Source organism: Dermacentor variabilis, chromosome 4, assembly GCF_050947875.1.
Source record: "Dermacentor variabilis isolate Ectoservices chromosome 4, ASM5094787v1, whole genome shotgun sequence".
NCBI classification, from domain to species: domain Eukaryota; kingdom Metazoa; phylum Arthropoda; class Arachnida; order Ixodida; family Ixodidae; genus Dermacentor; species Dermacentor variabilis.
Genome location: NC_134571.1, coordinates 93,349,486 through 93,376,244, shown reverse-complemented (window position 1 = coordinate 93,376,244; position 26,759 = coordinate 93,349,486). Strand labels below are relative to the sequence as shown.

The 26,759-nt window shown below is 43.2% G+C and overlaps 1 protein-coding gene, 1 long non-coding RNA gene and 1 other non-coding gene across 11 annotated transcripts in view; 1 reads left to right on the top strand and 2 right to left on the bottom strand.

Annotated features, from left to right (window-relative positions):
• Nucleotides 1-3,779: 3,779 nt before the first annotated feature.
• TRNAS-GCU (transfer RNA serine (anticodon GCU)) lies at nt 3,780-3,861 on the bottom strand. Its single transcript has one exon. It is a non-coding gene; the product is annotated as a tRNA-Ser (tRNA).
• Nucleotides 3,862-4,359: 498 nt separating this feature from the next.
• LOC142579517 (uncharacterized) lies at nt 4,360-15,822 on the top strand. Its single transcript, XR_012827391.1, has 3 exons — nt 4,360-4,563; nt 12,638-12,692; nt 14,919-15,822. It is a non-coding gene; the product is annotated as an uncharacterized LOC142579517 (long non-coding RNA).
• Nucleotides 15,823-18,479: 2,657 nt separating this feature from the next.
• egg (SET domain bifurcated histone lysine methyltransferase eggless) overlaps nt 18,480-26,759 on the bottom strand; it is a 141,741-nt gene continuing 133,461 nt past the window's right edge. For all 9 annotated transcript variants that reach the window (XM_075689793.1, XM_075689794.1, XM_075689795.1 and 6 more), the window contains 2 exons: nt 24,878-24,966; nt 18,480-18,883 (listed from right to left, as the gene is read on the bottom strand). In XM_075689793.1, the coding sequence (XP_075545908.1) occupies nt 18,766-18,883; nt 24,878-24,966 (207 nt within the window). In that variant the 3' untranslated portion in view covers nt 18,480-18,765. The remainder of the gene's footprint in view (nt 18,884-24,877; nt 24,967-26,759) is intronic.

Genomic DNA, 26,759 nt, shown 5'->3' with positions numbered 1-26,759 from the left:
CGCCATCACTAGCGACAAGCGAGCGCGCTCAACCGTACGTTCGCCCAGCCCAGCTACAGAATGATGGCTTCTGCAATGCAAATGCAAAATAGAACGGCGGGACTGACGATGTGGCAATGGAATTGCAGAGGGCACCGATCTAAACAGGGCTCGCTGCAACAGTACGTTGCCGCAACGTCAGAACCGCCGGACATCATACTTCTCCAAGAGCCGGGCGCCACACTTGTACTTATCAGTGGCTACGAGGCCATTAGAGGCTCGGACAAGGCGAAAACGTACGTGTTTGTGTACAGGAAACTCACCTATACTCATACTACTCTCACGTCGGACATCCCTCATCAAATCATTGAGGTCCCAGCGGACACGAGACAAAATAGCCTGTACATCTTAAATGTATACAGTGCACCTCGGGCTCCGTGGGACAATTTTCAGTATCTACTCTTGGAACTCATCAAGTTGGGCCTAGTGTCCGTAGTGTGCGGTGACTTCAATGCCGCACATGTGGCCTGGGGCTATCGCAGTAACACACCAAAGGGCACCCGGCTTTGGACCTCACACATAATCACCACCGATTCACCCTCATAACAGATCATACCCAGCCTAGTCGCCAGCGGAATAGTGTCGAGAGAGACACTTGCCCGGATCTCACTTTCACGAGGGGGGTCCAGGGTGTGTAGCTGAACACTGGCGAGACACTAGGTAGCGATCACCACATTCTCATCATCCGCATCAATCACACAAGTTACAAACGCCCTGAAAAGAAAATTTGCATTACAAATTACATTACAAACTCCTCGAAATCCGTAAGGATCGAGCCACAGGAGATGAAAGTCCCAAAGATTACGCCCGTGGCTAAGTGATCTACGCAATGATCTAAACAAAACGACTAGCCGCATAACCACGACGACAGAGACCGCCGAGGTTGACCCGCCTCTCCTACATCTGTGGGACGCGCGCCGAGGTCTCACGAAGCGATGGAAGTGGCAAAAGTTCAATCGAAGATTGCGCTACAGAATATCCCAAATTACGAGAGCAGCCCAGGAATACGCGTACCAGCCAATCAGTGCTAACTGGCAAATGTTTTGTGGAAAGCTAAGTGGTACGCTGGGCACCGCGAGAACCTGGGCAATCCTTCGGTCGCTAATAGATCCGAGATACACGAAATCCCATAAAAATCAACAGCTTCAAATATTGCTCCACCAGAACGGAGGAGACGGAGACCAGCTCCTGAAGGACTTTGAACAAAGGTATCTCTCTCGTGGCTCTAAGCCAAGCTATCCGGACTACCCATTAGAGAAGAAAGTGATCCGCTAGGCACTGACATAGCTGCCGAAGAAATCAGAGCCGCACTCGCAGACATTCACAGGAACACCGCACCCTGAGATGACGGGATACGTTATACTCTACTGCGAGATCTTCCGGATGAGGACCTGGAAGCGCTTTGTGATATGTACAATCAGCACAGGCATGCCAGCACTCTCCCTCTGGAATGGCGACGTGCCGAGATCACTTTCATGCTCAAGCCCGGAAAACCCCTGTCGATCTAAAATTTACGGCCAATTTCCCTCACATCGTGCATCGGAAAGCTGCTTGAGTATGTAATCCTAAAACGGCTTTAACCTTTCTTGGAGATGCAAAATTTTTTCTCCCACACACAGTTTAGATTTCGCCCCCATTTGTCCGCTCACGATGTTCTTCTTCAGATAAAAGAGGATCTCGTTGACCTTCCCATCAGGGCTCAGACGAGAGCTCTTTTGGCACTTGATGTCAAGGGAGCTTTCGATAACGTTTCCCATGGTGTCATCCTTGAGAACCTGGCCCACTCCCACTGTGGCTCCCGTATGTACAATTACGTGCGAGCCTTTCTCAAGGACCGTGTAGCCACAGTGGGAATGTTCCCATATCGTTCATCAGACATTAATGTTACCGGAGCGGGGACACCTCAGGGGTCGGTGCTCTCGCCGACGCTATTCAACATAGCTATGGCGAGGCTAGCTGCCCCAGTTACTGGAGAAGGTTGAGGGGCTATACCACGCGATATATGCTGACGATTTGACTATCTGGACGTGCACCGGCTCGGATGGAGACATTCAGGACCGCCTACAGACGGCGGTGGATACAGTGCAGGCGTACCTGGCGACTGAATACCTCGAATGTGCTCCACATAAATCAGAACTAGTACTAATCCGACCCCGAAGCAACTATGAAGCGCCAATTCCAGTGATTGAAGTGAAAATACAAGGCATACCAATTCCCACTACACAAAGGGTCCGAATCCTTGGTTATCACCTACAATCCAATGCCAAAGCTCACTTCACGGTAGATCTCCTTGGTCGAAAGTGCGAGCAAATCATCGGTACGATGAGGCGTGTTAGTAACCGCCGCTCAGGACTCAAGGAAGCCGACATGCTGCGGTTGGTCAAGGTATGCATTATCAGCCGGCTAACCTATCACCTCCCATACCACCCAAAACACAACCTGACGCTCTCCCAGAGCAACCGTATAAACACAATTATTAGAAGAGCCGTTAAACAAGCACTCGGAATTACTGTATATGCTTCCACGGAACGACTACTTGCTCCCGGGGTACACAACACCATCGAGGAACACATCGAAGCACACAGAATGGCGCAACTCGAGCGATTTAGGCTGACCCCCACAGGCAGGCATTTGCTCTCACGGCTGGGCTGCCCACAGCTTTCACCCTCTACGCGAGAGCATGTCCCAGTCCCATCAAACATCCGAACCTTACTTGTCATAGCGTCCATACCGCGTAATATGCATCCAGAGCATCACAATGGTCGCCGGGATGCACGTGTTAGATACCTTCGGAAGCTCCTCAACGCCCAGCCGGAGGGCACCGTCTATTATACCGACGTTGCCCACTATGCTCTTGCGATCAGAAACAAAGAACGACAAGTGCCGGTGGTGGCGGACGGTCAGGGTAATATCGTCACCTCGCTCAGAGGGGAGACGTTAGTTATAGCACTCGCCATCAACCACATCGTCAGTCACATGAAAAAATCACCAAAACACGACCACATCATCATTACAGAAGACGCATGTCGAGCCTATACCTCAGGGGTCATATATACCTCAGGAAGCCGATCGCGCTCTCACCAGCAAACGTAAGCTCCCCGCCATTCCAGATCCCTCAATACCACGCATCAGGCTGATTTGGACACCTGCTCATGCCTCACTGTCGGACAATGACTGCGCTCATGCGGCTGCCGGTGTGCTAACCTGCCGGGTAGCTGGCAGTGAGGCGAGCAAGCCATATCAAGCCTCCCAGAATTTGCCCAACACATACCGTGACACTCTAGACTTTTACAGCCTAGGACGCTTGCGATATCGCCCTCCACCCAAATCCTTCACCCAGAATGAAGCCGTATCCCTGAGGCGGCTTCAAACCAACTCATATCCGAACATCCGCCTTCTCAACAAGCTCTCCCCAACCTTATATTCCACCATCTGCCCAGGCTGCGGTGCACCACCGACGACGTTCCACGTCACGATTGAGTGCCAAAAACTACCTAAGGATATCCCTGTTCTACAATACCCCCAACCAACATATGCGCAGTGGGAGGCGATCCTCCGTCGCTCCAAGCCTAGGGTCTTGCTGGCCCTGATGCGACGAGCACGAGCGGTAGCGACAGCCATTGGGGCCCCGGACTTAGGGCCCCAACCACATAAATCCTCTCATTTTATAATAAAGTTTCTTCTCTCTCTCTCTTCCAATAACGCTTTAAAAAAATTAAGGATATAAAAAAAATTTCTTGCGACGAGGATGGGATTCGAACCCACGCGGGCAGAGCCCAATGGATTAGCAGTCCATCGCCTTAACCACTCGGCCACCTCGTCTGACGAAAGTGGGTGATACTATAGCTTAATATAATGCTTTTGTAGCCAAAACATTTCCCTGAGGAAAATTTTGCATTTGATTGATACGTTGAAACATTCAATGCTACAACCTGTACAGCCTTTAGGCTCGTTAATTTCCTAGCGCGCCTGACAGACATTCAACAGTAAGAAGCGTTGTAACGCTGAAATGAAGCCCTCGCGGCACAGGGATATGCGTTTTGCTTTCGTAAAAGCATTTATTTGTACAAGCTTAAAATTATGATGGCAAAATTACCATATTTCACATTCCATTTATGTTGTAATGTGTATGGCGGGGCAAATGTCATGAGGTGAAATCACGGGTGAAACCTATATCGCCTAAAAGCAAAAAAGAAACAAACAATAAAAATATATTCACTTTACCGGGTTTATTTGTATCTAAACAGACGATATCAGCTTCTTTATTTTATGATATCAGTAAGCGATCGCAAGGAATGAAACCTACGAAACCGCCAATCGCTGACTCTGGACTTGCGTATGCTCAGATTGTAAGCTAAAGCTGTTGCATCTATTGTTTGTGTGCGCATTATTCTTTGCTATAAATTCATTAATTCACCTTAAAAATATTTGATTATTGGGACATTCTCTTTGTGCTTCATGAAAGGTCAAGAGGACCTGCCCTGTCATTGTAAACCTATGCCATGCCATCGTCTTCGCATAGCGGTCAGTGTCTCAGTCGTGTTTTGCGGCTGTTTAGCGGTAAACGCAGCATTATGTCGCAGCCCTTTGAGGTTCCGGATCCATGATTTAAACCGCATTCACCACATTGCTAAGTGGTGTTCAGGAGCTCGTTCGACACACGTCCTAGCTGCCTCTTCGAGTAGCGAAGTGCAACCACAGAAGCGCAACTGTGGGTAGCTGACCCACAGAACTATGCTGGCCATCGTTGAATTTCTTTCTTTATGGGCTGACGGTGGTGCGGAGCTGTCAGGTCAGCGTTAGTTGCACTGTGTGTGTGTGTGTGTGTGCGTGTGTGTCCAAGCCCTCCCCATCCCCTCTCCACCTCTGCCACGTGTGGGGTTTCCCACATTTCGTGCACGTACACACCTTCCCACTTCGGTACTCCTGATTCCGCACCGCAATAGGCGTCGTAGTCTGGAATCATTGAAACGTAATAATCTGTGGTTATGTTTATAAAATAAAGTGCCCTTGCATATACTTCGGTCGAGTCGACAATTTGTGCGGTTTATTTGAGTACCGACAACACATTTCAACTCGGGATGCGCTACTCCAGCTCCAGGAAGCAATATTTGCCTCCCCCAGCACCGCTCAACTGGAGGCCATTCTTGCAGTCGACCTAGAAAAGGCCTCTTGATAACATCCATCATGACAGCATGTTAGAGGAGATCCAAGCAATGAACTGCAAGGAGCCAGGCCATATAACCACGTTCGTCGTTTGTTTTTTTGTTTTTGTTTTTTCGCTGCCGCACATACCATCTCGGCTTGGGTGGCGTCGCATTGCCAAACCACAGTCATTCCCAACGTGGCATTCCACAGGGCTCCGTACTGTCGCACACTCTTTTCAGCCTCGCCATGTGCCACATACATCGAGCGCTGGTCACCATCCCAGACTTGCACTACACAACATACACCGATGTCAACCTTTCGATGAATCACGGCTTGGCAGGACACCTACAAGACACTCTGCAACACACCCTAAACAGTGTACATTATGCTGCTACCCACATCAGTTTGAGATCCTGTTGCCTGGCCTGATGTGGGTGTCTACTTGGGCTTCAGTCATCGTAGCAGTGGCACGTGTTTGCGGAAACCAGCAGCAAACTGCAACAGTGAGCGGTGCTGCAGGCTACCAGCTGCAAAGATAAAAGCTGGACTCGTGAACCACACGGCACTCGGCAGCAGTGGCAGCATGTGGAGGCTTTTCTAAACGCAACACTGCTTTTCGCAGGTTGGTAGCGCTTCTTTCACGCCTTCGTAGCTATAAATTTGCTGTCGCTGCCCTGCTGCCAACTTGCAAAACCTGTGTATTTTTGTTGTTGCTTGCTTCTTGAATTTACTGTCAGTCCCAATGTCGGGAAACAATACTTGCCTTTCCTGTAATGAGGCTGTTGACTCCAAAGAGGCGTTTATGTCTTGTGTGAAATGTACCCAATCTTACCGTATTGGAAACTGTGCTGGTCTCACGGAAAAGCAATTTAAAAACCGAAGCGCATCATCAAAGCAAAATTGGTCATGTCCCAGTTGTAAAGCAGCTAAGCAGAAGTAAGAAAATCAGAGTGATAGAGTAACTCGGGAAGAGTTTGCTGGATTGCGGTATCTACTGATCAGCATGAATGAAAAGCTCGATGGGCTGGCGCCTCTAAAGGAGACGGTTTCTAACATCGAAAAAAGTATTGAAGTAATTTCTGACAAGTATGATGAACTGCTGCAACGTCTTTCTGTACAAGAAAGCGACACAAAAAATGTGAAAGCAAGGGTAGAGAAGCTTGAGCAAAAGGCCCGATGTAGCGAGGCGGAGACTGAAAAGCTGGTCACTGAAATCAATGAATGGAGAAACCGTCGGTTAAACTTGGAATTTCATGGAATTCAGGTTACTCCGAACGAAGACTTGTTGATGAAAGTGAACAGCGTGGCAGGTTTGTTAGAAGTCCCAGAATTGAGCAAACTGGATGTTGATGCTACTCATCGCCTTCCGGCGAAAGCAGGCAAGGTCCCAGGAATAATCGTTCGATATGCCCGACAAGCCACCAGGGACAAATGGTTGGAAAATAGGCGGAAACTTAGAGACAATGAGAGCAGTACTTTTATACTAGAGGATATGACAACCCGATGTCGGCAACTGTTTCTAACAGCAAAAGAATTGGCAAAGAAAAAGGGCTACAAATATGTCTGGTTCAGAAATGGCAAGATTTATCTGCGCAAGGCAGACGGCGATTCTTCTGTCATCGTGTGCAGTGAACGTGACCTTCCGACATGATCTATCTGAATAGTCAATCTTGATCATGTTTTAATATTTTATGTGTGAATCAACACGTCACAACTTTCTCTTGCCACATGAAGTGAATGCTGTTGTCTCGGGCTATCAAATAAGCGCTTTGAAATGCCTTCACATGAATGTTCGTTCCCTTTGTAACAAAGAAGATTCTATCGAGCATTTTATTTCGAGTTTTTCATTTCAGTTTGATGTGGTAATGCTCACTGAAACGTGGTGTAAAAATGATCATGGTCACTTCGGATTTACACCTTATCAGTCATTCTCCTTAAATCACTCAAATCGTCGTGGCGGCGGCGTAATGATGCTACTAAAGGAAGGGATACAATGTGAACTGCTTTCTCATTTCTGTGTTTCTTGCTGTGATTACGAGGTTCTGACTGCGAAAGTGAACAATTCTGTTTTCTCTGCATGTTATCGCCCGCCCAATGGAAATGTTGAAAACTTTTTTGCGTTCTACGAAGAGTTCTTATCTTTTATTTCTGAGGCTGGTTACTTTGTTCTATCTGCTGGCAACTTTAGTATTGATTTGTTAGGAGATTCAGCAGCCAAAACCACTATGAATATGCTCATTACTTCCAACGGCTGCTCAAACCAAATCAATTTGCCTAGTAGGATCACAGAACATAGCGAAACTTTGTTAGACCTAATTATTACTAATTTAGTCAGTGAAAATAACATTGCAGGTGTGATGACCTGCGACTTGAGTGACCACCTACCTACCTTCATAATATTAGACACAATCATCATAGTAAAAAACAATTTATAAATGTTCAAATAATAAATCCTACTCGCGTAGATGCCTTCAGGAATGACATGCTAAATTGTGATTTCGGATATCTTGCGATTAATTGCGCTGACAGGGCGTATAACATGTTCGTTGATCACATCGCTGAAATATATAAACGGCACTTTCTGCTTAAGCAACTGAAACTTGGTAGGAAAATACGCAAGCCCTGGATCACGCCGGAGCTCATTAAAGAGATCAATGAGAAGAATACTATGTACCATCAGTTTATAAAAACTAAAAATCCCCCAAAACTCAAGGAGTTTAAGATGTACCGAAATCAGCTAAATAAAGAAATAAAGCTAAGCAGACAAAACTATTTTCATGTGGAACTTGACGCCTGCTCTCGTAAGCCTGATCTTTTGTGGAAAAAGTTGAACACTGTTTTAAATCACAGTAACTCGTCCCCAAAAACAGATAAACTTAAAATCGGTGAAGTCGAGATATCCGGTCGCGCCCTGGCAAACTTATTTAATAACTATTTTGTGCAGTATGGTGATTATTTTCCAGTGACTGAATTTTCAAGATTCATGCCCCCTAGTAACCAATCTACTTTCTTGAGGCCATTAGTGAAGAACAAGTTCGGTCTGTTTTTATGTCTATTCAAAACAGCTCTAGTCGTGACGTTGAAGGTATGCAAATTCGACCTCTTAAACATATTATGGATCTTATCGCACTGATTCTTACCCATATATTTAACCTTTGTTTTTCATGTGCCGTTTTCCCACAAAGAATGCAGGTGGCTAAGGTTACGGTATTGTTCAAGAAAGGTGATCGAAATGACATCAAGAATTATCGCCCTATCTTAGTGTTGCCAATATTTTCAAAGGGTTTAGAAAAGATTGTTCATGAGCATCTTTCAATCTTTTTTCGGAAATATGACCTTTTAACTCCAGCTCAATTTGGATTTAGAAAAAATAGGTCTACGGAACTAGCCTTGATAGAACAAAAAGAGTTTATTTTATCACAGTTTTCAAGTAAGATGGTTGTACTGGGCCTGTACATTGACTTCACGAAAGCATTTGACTGCATTGTTCATTCAATTTTACTCAAAAAACTTTAATTGTATGGAGTGCGTGGCCATTGCAGGAATCTTATAAAATCTTACCTTGGCTATCGGCGGCAGTATGTTCAAATAGGCGAGCACTGTTCCGACCAAAAACCAATTGCAAGAGTGCCTCAAGGCAGCATTCTTGGACCTTTTCTTTTTAATATCTATATAAATGATCTGGTAAATACATCCGCTGAAGCCAAATATATATTGTACACCGACGATGCCAGCATATTTTTTTCCGTTACAGACTGCGAGCAAATCAGCTACATAGCAAACTCCGCCCTTGTAGAACTTCTGGAATGGTCTGTAGCAAATCAGTTAGAAGTTAACACCAACAAAACTAAGGCTGTGCTATTTAGACCGTAAATATGGTAAATATGAACGGTAAGGTAAATCAGGTAAGAACAGGTAAATATGAACGTAGATCTTATCTACGGCACCAGAAAAATAGAAATAGTAAATAGTATTAAAATTCTTGGGGTCACATTTTCGCAAAATATGCTATGGGATATTCATGTAGATTCTGTTTGCACTAAACTGTCAAGTGTCGTTGGTATTTTATCCAGATGTAGGTCGATATTACCTTTCAGCGTAAAAAAGCTGATATATAATTTTCTTTTTTACTCTCACCTCTCTTACTGCTTTTTAGTATGGGGATCTACCACAGTAACTAACTTAACAAAGGTGTACATCCTACGAAAAAAGATAATTGGGCTTCTTTTTGATGTCCCCTACAATTCTCATACACATACTCTGTTCATTAAAGCAGATATAATGCCTGTCTGGAAATTGTTTAGCTATAGACTAATTGTTGCCTTTAAGTGTGAATTAAAAGAAAATCGAAATTTATTTCGCAACCTAGCCGAGCTAGAAATAAAGCCTACATCCTATACTATACGTCAGTCTGAATACTGGAAGGTGGTTACTCCCCGTGCTAGCTATTCTATGGGTACACTATCATATATTTTGCCTAAACTTCTTAATAATCTGAATAAATGTGGAATTGATTTAGGTCGCACTACAGTTCGCGAACTGCGCCACGTGATATGTCATGTTTTTGAACAATTTTAATATTTTATTTCCTTGTGATACATTAAATCTAATCAATTTTGCATTTGTCTTTTGTTAGATTCCTGTATGTTTCATGTATGCTCCTGTACTGACTTGTAGAGGGGACCGTGGGCTCTAGTCAAGCCGTTCAGCAGCTTTTACACACGGCCCCTCCATCGTTTTGATGGAAATAAAGATTATTATTATTATTATTATTATTATTATTATTATTATTATTATTATTATTATTATTATTATTATTATTATCTTACTCCACCAAATGGGAACTATTACTTGTTTATAACCAGCGATGGCAATCGCCGCATATAAAACTCAGCCATAACAGCCTCCCTATACCACAGCCTAAATCTATTAGCCTTTTGGGACTTCTATGTCCAGCAAGATGGTGGCAGCTCTACCACTAATCACCTCCTAAAACAGGGCGAGCAGGTTCTCAACATGCTCCATCATATATCCGCTTCCTCTCGTGGGCTGAAAGAAGTGGATATGTTCAGATTCTGCGACGCCCTATTAATATTCCGCCTCTGCTACCATCTCCTGTACACTCGACTTACACAGGAGCAGAAACCCAAGCTGGACGTGCTGATAGTTAAAGGCACCAAGGTGGCTGTGGGCATTCCCCTTAATGCCAGCGTCCAGCGCCTAGTCAAAATGGGCTGTTACAATACGGTTCATGAAATAGTAGCCACCCGCAGATATGGTCGATAAATGTGCCTTCTTTTCATTCTACAGGGCACATTCTCACGCAACTAGGCCATCATGTTCCAACCGCCCTCCCCTCTACACAAAGCAACTCTCCCCACTCCTACTCACGCACAATTTCATGTATCGCCACTACCTCGACACATGCATCCACTACTAAATTCAGCATGATGCACCCAACGCACTGCATGCTATATCTACTACCCCACCTGCATTCCACGTTGATCTTACCTTTACACATGCCAGCATGTCTAGGACACATAAGGCCATAGCTGTCACAGATCAACATTTTCATACCATTCACACAGGTATCCTTCCTCTAGTGGAGCCATGCATGGCAGAATTACAGGCTATAGCAGCCACCATCACCCACGCTCCTTCAGCTTCCACTACCTCTCTCCACCCCATATTCAAGGACTTCGTGGCCACTTGCCGGTGCCTGATAAATAACTCGCTGCCATACAACATCGCTCAACAAATACAATGTGACCTACAATCGCCTGTTGAAATCTTCTGGATCCCAGGTCACCAGGGTATGCCGGGTAATGAAAGGGCTAACCTGCTCACCCAAAGAGCTCCTTTCCAGGCTCTCGTCATCCCTAGATTTACCCAGACGAGGCCCACAGCTTCACCTTCTCTCAAGCCATACAAGTGCTTTTGCCACTTATTCCCTGCACTACACCAGCACACCACACGTCAACAAAGCACCATCATCTTCAAAGCACAAACAGACACCTTACCAACTTCAGCCTGCCTCCACCTTCTCCGAGTTCTCAAAGAAGATCCCCCTCCCTGCATACACTTTGGCAACTGCCGAATTTTGTTTGAAATAACAGCCAAATATCCCAGCATGCGAATTATTCTTTTTCGTGACTTTAACTATCCGTCTATTAACTGGCACCACCTACCTAATGTTTCACTACCTCAGGAGCCTCGTGAATTTGTCAACCTATGTCTTAACTTTAATCTTTTTAAAATAATAGCTGAATCAACACGCGCCACAGAGACATTAGAAAATATTCTAGATCTGATTTTAACCAGCCATCTTGAGACTTCAGTTTCGATACTTACCTTAGAGAAATCAGCGACCATAAGGTAATTCACGCCACATTTAACATTACTCCGGAATGAAGGAAAGTGTCCAAAAAATTATGAGGCTTTACAATGAAGCTGATTACATAGCAATATATAATGAGTTAAATTCCTTTCTCCCAAATATTGAAGTTCACCACCATCAGAACACAATCTACGATAATTAGACAACCTTCAAACTTAAATCGGTGATCTAATGAACAGGTATATCCTAAAATGCACCAGAATCCAGAACCACCAGAATCCTTGGCCTACCAAAACACTCGAAAGATTAAAAATCAAGAAACAGCGGCTCTACCGCACAGCAAAACTTAGGACGAGTTCCGTTCGATAGAAAAAATACTGTGAGACTGAAGATGCACATTTATGTGCATTTCATTGCGCAAAATGTTCCTTTCTTAACCAAGACTTACCAGAAATTAAACAGTCTGTAGACCCCAAAGTCTTCCGAAAGGTGCAAGAACTCCCTGATACAGCTTCACTGTCTCTGATGTACGAGTTGCCCGCACTGGCACACATCTGCATTTTGCCCATGCTTTAGCGAGAAATGCACAGGAACGTATTTAGTTCAGTCATGCAAATGCAAATTGAATAATAATTGCTATTTGAGACATATTTGATTCGATAATTCACTATTCCAAACTGTCGAATATTGATTTTGTATTGTTTCTTCAATAGCTAGCATAACAACTGACTTATTACAACATACAGGGCAAAATATTGATGCAAGTGGCGACTGTTCCAAATGACATTTCTAGAGGAGAACTGCGAGTCTTGAGCAGAGCACCAGTTCGTGGGCGAGCACATGGAGCAAATAACTTCTGCTCAATTATTTCCAGTCATTCAGATAAATACACCTTGCTATTGACAGCTCACGACTTTGTCAGCTCAATTTAGGCAAAGTGATTGATTTCATGCATTTAAATGATGAGCAGTGGTGTAATATTACACTTATTAGCTTCTTCAATGAATGCAATAGTCGCAAGTGCATGCAGTGACATGCAGTTTCTTTGTTTCACTACTGTCATTGTCATGGTACACCAGAGTTGATTACATTTCAATTGTTTCTCATTTACAGGCTCCTCATTTAACCAGACATCTAGCTGCCAACGACATTACATTTATCAAATAATGTAAATAAACCTTTCCTTTTCTTCTTCTTTTTGTTATGAACTAGGCTGCATGAAACAGTTATATTCCATTTCATTTGAAATTACAAAATATTCCATTATTTGATTCAATATTCAAAAATTTATTTTCTTGAAAATTTGATTCAATTGGGGGGAGGGGGAATTTCGCTATCCGAGCACGCTTATGGTTACAATAGTGTTATATTGGCTGAGTGAGTAGAGCAAGCTCCCCGTTTTTGTGTGTAAACTGTTGCTACAGGCACAGGGGCTTTTATTACTTCTATCCCTTGAGTATTCACATTTTTAGCATCCACTGCACAAATCATGGCAGCACTCATGCAGGCCAAGCTGTACTAGTTGGCTGTGTAGGCTGTTCTTTAGCAGGTGAGTCTGGTGGTCGCATTATGTACTGCATAGTAAATGCAATCACAATGAGTGCCCTTTTAGAATGTGTGAAATATTTCATGGTTATACAAGGTCCACATCTATGGATGATACTGTAAAAGAACTGAAACCGCACGATGTTGGTATACATTCATCTTCAGAGTAAAGTGCTAACTGACAAGGGAAAAAATGAAGGTGTTTCCAGTGCGATTCTATTAGGAGTGTCAAAGTGGAAAGAGATGTGTATGTGAAGTGTGGGCAGCAGGTCACCTAGTAGAAGTAGAGAGGGGATGGGAGAGCTTAGAAGAGTGTATTTGCGCACAGGGTGATGTTTTCTTTGCTGTACCAAATTTTTCAAAGATTGACTATGGCAGGTAGCACAATTCTAACCTTTGATCTAAATTATTCGATGAGGCGGCCCCATTACTTCTACGAGAAGTCAAACTGTTCAATTGGATAATTAACATAATTATGATAATTAACATTTTAATTGATTACTTTACCCCACATAATTCAATCTACGAATTATAACCGCTGAGTTTGCATGGAGTATCCACTTGGAACGAATTCTCTGGACAGCACCAGTTCCGAGATATTCATTTTCAAAGTGTATGACAAAATGCATTGGAGTTTCAGTTACTTATTTAAGAAACCGCCGTTTTATGCATTGAAGCACAAAAGTAACTGGAACATCAATGCATTTCGACAGACACTTTGAAAATTACTTTCTTGGCAGACTAATTCATAGATAGAAATATGTGGTGTATAGTAATTCAAAAGTTAATGTGATTATGTTAGTTATTCAATGAACATCTCTATCTCATGTAGAAGTAATGGCCACCTCATCGAATAATTTAGATCAAGGGTTAGAATTGTGGTATCTGCCATGGGAAATCTTTTAAAAAATTTGGCGTAGCTAAAGAAAGCACGCCGTATAGGTATATATACAAAGTGTTTCAGCAAACACTTTCAAACATTGTTTGAAACTGCCTTTGGCACACAGCACAATTCTAGTCTATGAACTGGTCTAACTGAAGAGGCCGATATTACTTGCACAAGAATTGAAATGTGTAATCAACTACTCAACCAAAGATCGCTAAATTGCTAACTAACTTATGGAAGATAATGCAGTTTACAAATTCTAGCGTGCGAGATTGCAAGGCATATCCACCTGAAAAGAATTGTGTGTATGACACCATCTATGAGATATGCGCTGTGAAACTTGCGGTAAAAATGCACTGTCTCTCCACTTACTTTCTTAACACAAACATTGTTTTATGCATTGAAGCACGAAAGTGGAACGCTAGTGCCTTTCTCCGCAAGTTTGGGAATTAATATCTCGAAAAATTCGTTCCAAGTGGATCTGCCTTGTGGACTCCCGGGCTGGAATTTGTATATTGCAATATATGCCATTCCGTAATTACATAAAAACTTAATTAGTAAATTGTCATTAATTAGTCAATTATGCATTACAATTTTTTGGGCAAGCAATGTTTGCCTCTTCAATTAGACCAGCTCACAGTCTAGAATTGTGCTATCTGCCACAAGCAGTTTTTAAAAAATTTTTAGTGTTCGCTGAAGCACTCTGTATATAAAGTCCAACTGAGGGCATTCTGCTCCAGACCACCGTCAGTTGCACTTTGCCCCTCGAAGAGGCAGGACATGCGTCGAGTGAACTCCTAAACAACACCTTGCAATGTAGTGAACGCGGTTTAAATCGTGGATCCGGGACTTCAAAAAGGTGAAACATAAGGCTAACGCATTTCTCCCGCATTTACCACTAAGTTGCCACTGAAATTATTTTTTAAAGCTTACCTTCTTTTGCCTCTTTCCTCCACTTTGCAGGTGCTTGCCAAGTAAAAACTTAGCTGCCAAGTAAAAAACTTGAGCCACAGGGTATGTTCCCCCGAGTACATGAGCGAATAGACAACATGGTGATGGCTGATGTCCCTCGGAGTAGACAATGCAACTTAAGCCACTAGGCCTGTGTCCACTCTTTTCCCCCTTCACCTATCCCCTAGAATGGGTGTGCGTCACTGTGACATAAAGGGTATAGAAGCCCGAGATCTATTCACATATGTGTCGCACTGCTCTCTGCAAGTCATTCTTCCCTTGATGGGCATCATACAATACATTGCCTTCATCCTCATGGAAGAGGGAGTTAGCAGCTACAGGCAATGAGGCTGTGCTTGTGCAGTCTGTTAATGCTGCTAACTCAAACAAACATTGGTTATCTAAATTTCAACATTGCATTGCCTCAAAGTTCACTTCTTTAAAGTTTGACCTGAATGTACAGCTTTTGTGGGATACACAGGCACTTTATTAACTATGATTTACCTTTAGATGCAACACACGAGCAGCAGCAAACTTTCAGCAACCAAGACTGACAAGCAACACTTTTAGATCACAGCGACTTTTTCAGTGGTTTTTCTCTTGCCAATTTCTCCAGCTATAGGAACTCGTCTGAATAAATGTACTTGAAGCAGGTGCTCCAGTTCACCATCAGAAGATTTTCATGGGTATGGTCATAGACCCCAAAGAGCAAATATCTCTTTCATGAACGGAATGTTTCGTACAATTTCGCAGATTTGCAAAATCGTACGAGCCCAAATTTGGAATTATTGAAAATTATATGATCAACCACAAGATCACCTGCGTGACTCTTTGAACCATTTTGACAGCTGCCCTATGACTGAGCAAAGTTCTTGGACCATGGTTGCGTCCTGTTAAGCAGAGGCATGCAGTCAACTTGTTAGTGGACAGCAGATCTCATGGAGTGCCTCCGTGTGCCAGTTCCGTGTGGTCTGAGTGCCAGCTCAATGTTATGCACTGCACTTATTAACCCTTTACCAACGAATGTTGCCTACAGGCAACATACCAGAAAAAAACTACCAGAAAAAAAGTTTCGGTATTGATTACGAAGTTACTGGCTAAATGTCTTCAGCCAACAATGAATGCCATGCGGCAAGCATCCTTTGTTGGTTTAGAGCAGGAACACAGGATGAGGTAGAAGTTCAGCATGCAACTCGTTTTCTTTTGAAAGCACAGTCAGAGGAGACGGACCAATGTAAGATCTCCAACTGCAATGTTGTCACACACGATGTAAAGCAAAGGAAATGGACAACACCTATGGTTCACATATGAAGAAGTGCTGTCTGAACAAATTCCAAACGAAAACATAGATGGCTTAAAGTGAAGCCCACTTCCAGTTTTCTGCCTGTGTCTCCCCCTTAATGCTGAAAAAGTTCCCACAAAAGTTCTGTAAAAAAAATAGGAGAGAGAGCAAAGTGTAGAAAGGATCGCCACACGTCTTGGTTTGTTGTTTTTGTCAGCATAGTTTATTTTAAAGGAACACTAATGAGAAAAAAACCATTGCTTCTGTTTCAGCAAGTTACCCTTCACGATATCAACAACACATCTCTTGCCATGATAAGGTGCTTGGTAAGCCAGAAAGAGAGCCATAACGAAAGATGGGTGGACACGCCTCCTATAATTTCCTGCACGAACTTGCTGCGACGTCATGGATTTTGACAGCGTCTCCTAGGGCCTAGTTAATTCCTTAGCAGTAAAGATGGACTACATTGTGTTCTACAGGTCCCAAAGATTGAACATGGCGAGCTTTGGGAACTTTTGCCGAGCAGACCCAGCCTAAGTATGAAAAAAATACTTTGAAATCCGTGATGCCACAGTCATGTACCGGTTTTGGGGATTCAGCATGAAAAAAAAAAGAACCTTGACCTTTATGTTCTTTTCTAATAATCAACTTATTTCGAAATCAATGACAACGAAGTTTTCAAAGAACACGTTATTCATCTAAACTGATTTAGCGTTTTGCTTTAGTATGTCTTTAGGTGTATTATTAATGCCAGACGAGGATTTGTAGAGATGAGTTTGTCACATGATTTGCGAGTAATTCTATTTGTAATTAAATGTTCTGCGAGTGATTTCACTTGCTTAAATATAATGCTTGTGCAAAAAAGAGGGGAATATTACTTGACTTGTTAGCTTGTATCAGTGACCAGATAAATTCCAAACTTTTGGCACCTTGCGGGATTCTGCAGAACTATTACATCAAACTCTTGCCTTTGCTTGAGTTGTTCATAAATTCGACTTCGCCTGCCATCTGCTAGCCGCCTGGTTGGCTCAGTTGGTAGAGCGGCTGCCCCGGAAACGCGGTGGTCCCGGATTAGAGTCCCAAACCAGGACGAATTTTTCTTCAGCTGTAAAGCTTTCCTTTCGAGGAACCTGTATGGGTTTCGTTTGTAGCACTTAGCTACGTTTGGGTGGATGTCTCATTTTCTCTTTAATAATTACTTCTCTCCATCTTGCGGGATTCCGCATAACTATTACGTCAAAGTCCCCCAGTTTATCCCTCGTTTTCTTGCCAGACAACAAAGCCCGCTAATTTCTCTTGTTTTTCGAATAAAAATTAACACAGAATATTTACCGCCAAATTTTAAGAAATCTAAAACCCTAAAACAAAGGACTCTAAATATGCAACACAGTGGTAGCTATATTACATTTATACTGCCAGGGATTGAACTTGCTGCATTGAGTCGCAAGGTCTTCAAGGTGCAGTTTTGCATCTGCAGCTGAACACTGCTACTATGCGGCGTGTAGATATAATTGCATCCCATGACAGCCTATGCCACCAGATTTCAAAAGATTGCATTATCACAATAGTAGTGTGAGAATTAAAGAACTGAGTTCTTTGCTTGTAGACAATTTGAAAATATCATGGAGAGTAGGCTTGGTGAATATACAGGGTGTCCATACATGTTTACCCTGATTTCAAGATTAAATATTATATTTATGATTGTAACGTTTCTTCTTTGTTAAAAGTCTACAAGGGAACCCATGAATTTTCTGTACAGCCGTGTCTCATTCAACACGTTTGCATAATCACAGCAGACATGTTGCAGAATGTGTGGCAAGAGATTGAATACTTGAATGCTTGAATAATTGAATGCTTGATATTTTTCTTGTTACCAGAAGTGCACATGTTGAGGTGTTTTAAATGTTGAATTGTATTACCTGTATTAAATGTTTATGTAAGGTTCAAAACTTCATGAGTAGAGGCATATGTGGTATAATGCATGCTTCATTTACTGTATCCAATTAAGAGATATTCTGTGATCAGGGTAAACATTTATGGACACCCTGTATATCACTTTGTTCACAGCATAGCCAAATATGGCAGCAAGTTGTTACCAGGCTTCACATACTACACATGTCCATGTAAATTCATCAATGAGATTTGGTATTACTGTCATGTTTATGTGAGGCACTCCTATATAGTACTTGTCATACTTGTCACAGAAATGTTTGCTGCAGTTGCAGAAATATATGTGTTAAGTTTGTGCAAACAGTGAGCAGACGAATGAAGCACCAGATTGTACAAGAAAATGGGGGAGGTTGTCAATTTTGTTGAATTTATTTATGTACAACACATTTCCTTCTTGGAACTCAAAGTCAAATATACTAACAATGATGAATGCAAGCCTCAGGACAAGAAACATAATGGCAGTTGAATGAGCTGCAACAAGAACAAAGTCACGTACAAGTGTAGCGTTATACACATGCACGCACCCACCCACACACACACACACACACACACACACGCACCAAAACACCGGCATCCACAGTGCTGTCTTTTCAGAGATGTCACCGACAGTTTGTGTGAGCACTTGGCTCATATTAACCGTCCTCGGCACTCATCTGACCCACACTGGCAGTACATCACACGTTCAGGCACACTTCCAACATCATAGTTGTAGTCCCAGGTAAGTTCCACACCAGCTCTGATGTACCTGCAAACAAATATAGGAAGAATGTAATGCTGTTGTGGTTTTCCCTGATACTGTAGATTTCGGTCAATACAACTCCAGTTAATTTAATTTTTTTTGTTGATTCAATTCGACCAAAGGTCCCGTTGGCACCCGTACAGTCTATGAGCCCAAGCTTCCGTTATTTCGATCTCAAAATTAACCTTTGCCGAATAATTTGAACTGAACTGGTCTCAGCTTCACCCCACTACAGCCATGTTATGCGGAGAAGCATACGCAAACTATTGCAGGGAAGCATATTAAGAATAGAAAGGGGCCACGGTCGTGGAACATAGCACTCATTTCTCAAATATACAGGTGCACATGCACCATCTTTGTTTACAGTATGAGGACCTAGATGCCTAATAAGCATTCAGAGCTGTTTCTGACGCTGTGGTGATTTGAGCCCTCGTTTCGCCTGCCATGCATGTCTCATATACATGACTGTTAAAATGGCGTAGTACGCATTTCTTTTAATTAAATTATATCCGCTGGGCAGGCCTTAATTGCAGTAGCAATACTGTTACGAAGGTCGGTGGCAAAGGTTTGAAGTGAATCAGGAGGACGGTAACAGGCACCAATGAGTACCTTTGTAGAACGGGTTAAACAGGCGGCCCAAACGCACATGCACACGCCGTGCACTAAGAAGCAGAGAAAAATAATCTGTGTATTGGGGAAAGCTGGCAAAACTGAAGGCGGTAAGATGAAAAATCTCAGATAGTCGAGGGAACGTTTAATGCCAACAAATAGTTGGTGGTCTATCTAAAAATCTGAAGGCCTGCTGCCAATTAACTTATTAGGCATCATGGTGCATGTGTGTGTAAATTAAGGAACATGTGCTATGTCCCGTAACAATGACACCTCAACTCCCCCCCCCCCCCCGCTTTGTATGCTTCATCGCATAAAACTGCTGTATTGCGGCGAAGCTAACTTTAAAAGCAATACTGATAAGTTAATCAACGGCGTGTTTCGGCACTCTTGCTGCCTTTTGTTTATTTCAACCCGCAATAATTTGGCTAGTTTATCGGTCCCGTCAGGATCAAATTAACAGAAATCGACTGTACTAAGTTAGACCTTGATATAATGAACAAGGGTATAACCAGTTAAAAGAGCTGTCGAGCACCTCTACAATGAATGCCTCTACAAAGAAATTGCCTGCATAACAAAGGAATAATTCTGTCCCGGTTCAAATGCAAGCGATGCTGTGCGCAACCTTTACAACGAAGTGACCTGCATAATGAATGATTTCGGAGGCTCCAAGCACTCCATTATAAAGGCATCCGACTGTATAACGAAGTAAACCTATATGTTTCGTGGCGATGTCAGGGTGTAACCAATATAGCACTATGCTTATGACAAATATTGGATATGAACATATATTCAAGTCAGGTGCAACTTTATTATAAACACAGTTCAGCTGTATATGATTTGCTCAATGCAGTCAACTTCTGTTAATTCGACCCTGACAAGACCAACGAAATTGATGCAATTAACTGGCGGTCATATTAAACAAGATGCAGAAAATATGCAAAAAACTGCTAATTTATTTGGCAGTATTTGCCTGAATTTAACGTGCAGCTTATTTTTTAGCTAGAAAATGCGGACAAGAATGTGTTGCACAATGGCAGGCAGTTTCTTAAAGCTTCACACCACGGAATTCAGCGTAGCCTGCGTGCCAGTGAGCATCGGCTGAAGTCAGCCATGTCACACGCTGTGCTGCATGCTGTTCAGATGGATCATTTTTATAGTGTAGCGATGCTTGACAGTGATAGACATCTAGCATTGGCACACAGCAGTAGTAAATGCATAGGTGCTAGCGTGTGTGCTCCTCTGAATACAGGTGTTCGTAACATGCACAACCATGTTGCACAAGCTCGCCTGTCTAGCCTGCTTTGCCTACAATTGTGCTTTGCGCTCACTGCTGCTGGCTTAGCTGACTCGGCTACAACCGCGCCGAACCAAAAGGCTGCCGTTCACACATGCAAAGCATTGTGGGCAATGTGAATGTCTGAATCGCCAAGACAGAGCATGTTGTATCTCGATGTCAGTGCCGATGGACAACAGCCATATTAGTGCACTGGACTATAAAGGGTTCACCTCTTTCCAACATCATGTAACGTCCAGGTGCATGCGCCTTTGTTACGCCGGACTAAAACTGGCCTTTAAAGTCAGCTTCACCGCAATACACTCATGTTATGCACTTAACCTTTTGACGGCCAATGACGTAAATATACGGCGCCGCGAACAAGTTCGAAAACGGTCGATGCCAGATATTTACGGCGCCGTCTGTACGTTTAAAAAGCGCGCCAATTTCCTAACTTTTTCTTTTCTGTCATGTGCTGCCACTAGGTGGGGATACAGGGAATTTTTTTCGCGCGCCTCCCTCTCTCGGTTTTCGTTGCATGGTTTGTTTTAGTGCTAGTTTTCTCCCGCTCATCTATATACTACCGTTCGCGCAATGGCGCGCGCGCGGGTGGGCAGCCATTTGGATTTTGTTTTGCGGGCTGTTTCGGCTTTTTGAACTTGCAAAACTGATGGCTATCTCGTTCCTAATCACTCAAAGGGCGACCGATTGTTTCTCGCTCATTTAGTGCTCACAGGGGTGCACATAGGAAGGACGCCGCCGTGCATGCGTTTCCGTTTCTTTTCTTTTTTAAGACTCGCGAAAACTAATTGCCCTAGCTGGTTGGTGATAAGATGAAGGTTAGCGGAAGTTTGTCACACGTCTTCTTGTTCTTTTTTATGGGCACACAACCAAACAGTTATCTTGAGTGCGCCCACCTACGCAGTACAATTACGCCATGGACGTTATGTATTAGTGTAAGAGCAGGAACATTTGAGACTTGCGAAATATTCTTGTGTGCGGATTTTCAAAGCCTTGAACAATGTGCATAAAAATGCATGAAATTTTTAATTCTGAGAAGTTTATTTCCTTTTTTATTGTTGTTATTCATGAATGAAGAGTGCAAATATACCAACGCAAAAGATTTTTTTCTCACTTTAAGGTCACCCTAGAAAAATTATGGTAAATTTTTTTCGAAATAAGTCCCTAAGAAGAATTGCCATCTGCAATAAAAACAAAATCGACCCTGGGCGATCGCATATGGCGAAAAATATCGACCCTGGGTGGTCGCATATGGTGAAAAAAATCGACCCTCAAAGGGTTAAGCATACAAACATTGCATGTCAACTTTAGTTTTGCATTCAATTACACTGCACAGGAAATTTCCGGCTCAATTTTCCTGAGAAAAAGGGGGGGGGGGGAATCTCATAAATACCATAATCCGTCATTCTGAGCTACGGTTATTGCTTGAAAATCTTGCAAGAGCAGGCCGAAAATAGACATTTTCAACTGGAGATTACATGCGTTCAATGCATCCCCTGGTCACCAAGCTTCACCAAGACAGACGCTGCCACTAATGGAGTCGCTACTGGCGTCACCATAGGGTCAGGCTTGTGCGTGCCGACTGGTCAAGTTCAAATTATACGGCAAAGGCCAATTTTAAGATCGAAATAAGGAAAGTTTGGTCACACAAAAATGCATGAGCGCGGGCTGAGGCCTTCGGTCGGGATTGAACTAAGCGAAAAGTCAAATTAACCGTAGTTGAATTAATGGAAGTTTACTGTACAACCACTACTAAGCACTGCACGTGCACTACAGAAAAACAGCAATGGTGTACTGTATCTGGACACAGTCTCTAGTAAGAAAACTGGTTGTTTCGGTTCCTGGTTCCTGTTCTCTCGTTTGACAATGGCTGTGCCTTCCACGTGGCTCACCATGGTACGACTTAACTTCAAATGCAAGTTTGTGGGTCCAAAGAGAAGATTGCGCACTTGATAACTGTCCCCTTACAGAAAGTGGAATCCTTCAACTCTGGTCCTAGCCAACATCAGAATGAGTTGGTATGACCTACTGGCTGCCAATGCCAGCAAACCGTCGGGCACAAGAACGTGGGCCGTAGAGTCAAAGCCAGCGATTCGCCCAGTACGGGGGTACTGTTCGCTTAAAAAGCCATTCGTGGATGCCACAGCCACCAATGTGCACTGGACAAGCTCAGAAGTGTTGTCCATAGGTAGCACTATGTGTTCACTTTTGAGGTGAGTTGTACAATACTCTTTCTTTATCTGATATTTATAGAATCTTCGTGCGCACATTCTCACATTTAAATGCTTTGAGCAGCGCAGTGGGTGCCTTTCCTAAATCAGATTGTGCCAAACACTGGCAAACAGAATCTGTCGCAACAGTGCAAGAAAAAAAAAAGCTACAACAAGCAAAAGTAAAAAGTGTGGCACTGTTCTCCACAGTCTGAGTGCTTCAACCTTTCTCACACAGAAATCTGTAACTGGCAGTTAGGGTTCTGAACTGAAGAGTGCTGCTTCATATTGTACATAAAACTTGTTCACATGGTCTTCTTTAGCATTTACTACTGCAAAGCATTATATAACAAACACAACAGTGGAAGTTTGTTTAGGACGTGTAGGAGACAAAAATAGTTGGGATCAGAGGGCCAAGTGGCATGCATGCTATTTGGCAGCCAGTGGGTTAAAATACTTGTGTTTTTGTGTTCTTTTGTTTTATGTTTTGGAGCACAGCTCTTAGGCGGCCGCTCCTGTGGGGAGCGTTGGTGGTGGCATAACCGAGCGAATGAACACAGCAAAAGTTGAAAGAGCGAACATAGAGCAGGAGGTAAAAGACATGAACCGCAAACTGCAGAGACCAATGAGAGTGGCTCCTTCACTGATGTGCAATGGGAAACTAGTGTCATGTGGTTCCAATTGACCGCTCGTTTCGTACCCTTTTGTCTGTTTGTGTCAGCTCTCGCTTGTTTGGTATGGCATTGTTTGCCCTTGTTCCAAATGTCATGGTCTGTGATTTTTGTGATTTGATTGTATGTGCTATGCGAATTGTTTAGTACTCTGGAAGCCACACAGGCACCGGCCATTACACTGGAACCTTCAATGAGTCATGTATAAAAGCCGATGCGCTTGACCTGCAGATCAGATTTAAGATGATCGACGACTCTGCTCACCGCTATCATTGTGCTTGAGTGTTATTTGTTTTGCTAGGCACAAATTCGCCCATTAACGAGTTAAATTTGTAACTCACAGTTTCGACACTGTGTTATTCTTCACTTGTCACTACCACGCGACATTATAATCATAATACAAAATAGTGTCAGCCAGTTCTTTCTGAACAATGAGCAATGCAACCAGTGGGAGTGCTTCATCTGGCGCAGCTGCTAAACTAGCTGCCCGAGCTGAGGCTCAGCACCGCTGGCGAGAGGACCCTGCCGTTCAGAATGAAATTCTTTGCCACAATATATAGCAAACTGCAGAACACTTAAACAGCTGCTCTCGAAATTCGCATTAGTGAGTATCATAATTGTCTGGGAGCTTTTTTTAAGCATTCATATTGATAAGAGACCCATCGTTGTCAGGAATCTGTAGTGTGTTCGTGCAAATAAGTTATATTCATATGTTTATGTCTCCGTATTTCTTCTATGATTTCTTCTTTCCTACAGTGTAGAGTAGACACCGAGACAGGTACCAGACAATTACTATGGTTAACCTCAGCCTTTTGCCTCATATATTTCATCCCTATGAACATTTTATTGCATTCTCATCTTTGTTGCTGTACAATGCTGTACAACACAACACTGAAACACAGGGCACTGCTTCCAGAGGAATTCTTCTTCGAGTACAAAAGGAAATTCATCAGATTCAAATTTGTTGCAATTTGAACACCTCAGTAAAGAACAGCGTCAATATTTTGGCATGCTATTCTCAGCTCAAAACCATGGCAAATTGGGATGATGCACAATGTGCACGCTCTCATTTCGTTTGATTTTATTAAATCTACAATTCTTAGCATCAGGAGACATCTTTAAATAAAAATGGCACTTGACAGTTACAGCATGCCACAGTAATGTGTATTGAGAGCCATGCAAGTTTGAATGGAATATACATGCGTGCGCTTACCTGGCAGCAAAGAACGCAACCCAGGGAAACCTCAAGTCATGGGTGTCAACAAACACGTTCTGGACGTAAACATTCGGAGAGCAGCTATGCTGTAAAACAGAAAAAGAAGGTAACTGAAATAGAGCCACAGCCACTGTGACTAGAATGCAAGCTTTCTAATGGAATAACATTTGTCATCTACAAGCACACATCAAGCACCCAGATGTATGTGAATGTATCAGAGTTCACAATTTCAGTTTCAGAATACAGTGGAATGCCGTTCATACGTTTGTCACCAGAGTGGAGGGAAGAAACATAACAGCCAGGAAAGTGCAGCAGTGAGGAAAGCTCCAAAAATGAACGAAAACAGTGTAGTTTCAACTTGAAACTATTTATTTCTACAAGGTCATCTTTCAAGGCTTTAAAGAAACGAGAATGGAGGCTTGTCATTTCTTTCACTCGCTGGACATGTTTCTCAATCGCCTGAAAGGCCACATTGCTGTCAGTGTTGCTTTGAGGTGCGACATACCTGTGCAGGAGGTACAGAACCACGACTGCTTCTGCAAAGCTTGGATCTGTTAAATCTTCAGAATCTTGCGGCTCGTGCTCATCGTCATCATCGGAGGCATGGGCGTCGTCACTCACAACCTAGTTTGCAACGATCTCAGTGATGCTCTAGCACTCAAACGTCATGACGGCAGCACCCATGGCGACAGAGTCAGTGTATGAGACTCCCATGGTGCCCAGCATATCCATCACCTCATTGAGCTCTTAGTCACTAGTGGCTGCAGTCGACTCTTCATCTTGCACAATGGCCATTTCCACCTCGCCGTTCATGTGAAGCCACACCTCAGGAAGCATTGTTGTGCAGTTGATGCGTTCACTGCAGTCCACACTGTAGCAATGTAGTGCGTTTTATCAAGTACGGAGATGGTTGCAGGCTGCTGTCCACGATCAATATGTGCCAGACAGCGCTTCACGATACCACTTCCGATAGGAGTGCTTTAAATTCTTTATGATGCCAGAATCCAATGGTTGCAAATGGCTTTTGCCTGGCAGAAAAAAACACAAGCTTGATGTTCCGAAGAAAAAGCTGATCTCGAGGGTGGGCTGTACAGTTGTAAATAAAAAGAACACTCCTGCATTGCAAACTCATCATATTGTCGAAATACCAAAAAAATTCATCAATCAAAAAACAAGTCATCCGCACACGAATGTTGCTTTTGTTGTGGCATGGCAGTAGGAGAGTGTTCTTCAAGCACCACAAATTTCTATAATTCCTGATCAGCCATGGCTTTAGCTTGTCCAAGCCGTTCATATTGCAACAAAGAAACATGGTCAACTGGTCTTGGCTGTATTCGCCTCCGTGGCATGCTTTGCCCTTCAGGTTTAGCGACTTTGATGGCTGCACCCAAAAGAAGAGGCCGGCTTCGTTGGAATTATATGTGTTGCGAGGCTCATACCCCTTAATTATAGACGAAAGTGTGGCCTTCCAATCATCCACTGTGCTAAAGTTAAGACTCGCCGCTTCTCTGCTGACTGCCCTATAAGCAATGCTATGCCTCTTTCGGAAATGGTCAATCCAACCATTTGGTGCCACAAATTCTACAATGCCCAACCTTTTTCCATGTCCTTCTCGCATAAACTACTGCTGTCGAAGTTCACACCGGCAGTGTGAGCTTGTTTGAACCATGTCAGAAGTGCCTCGTCGAAGTTCCACGAGCCTGCTAACCTGTTCCGCCAAAATGTGTGCCATTTCCTTCTATCTCGGCCCGCTTCGAGATGATGCTGTTAAGTATCGAGGGTGGCAGTCCTCGACCCTTGGCAATGTCAACTCTTTTCCAAGCTGGCTGCTTGATAACTGCATCGAGTACGTCGAGCTTGGTCAGCAACTGTATACATT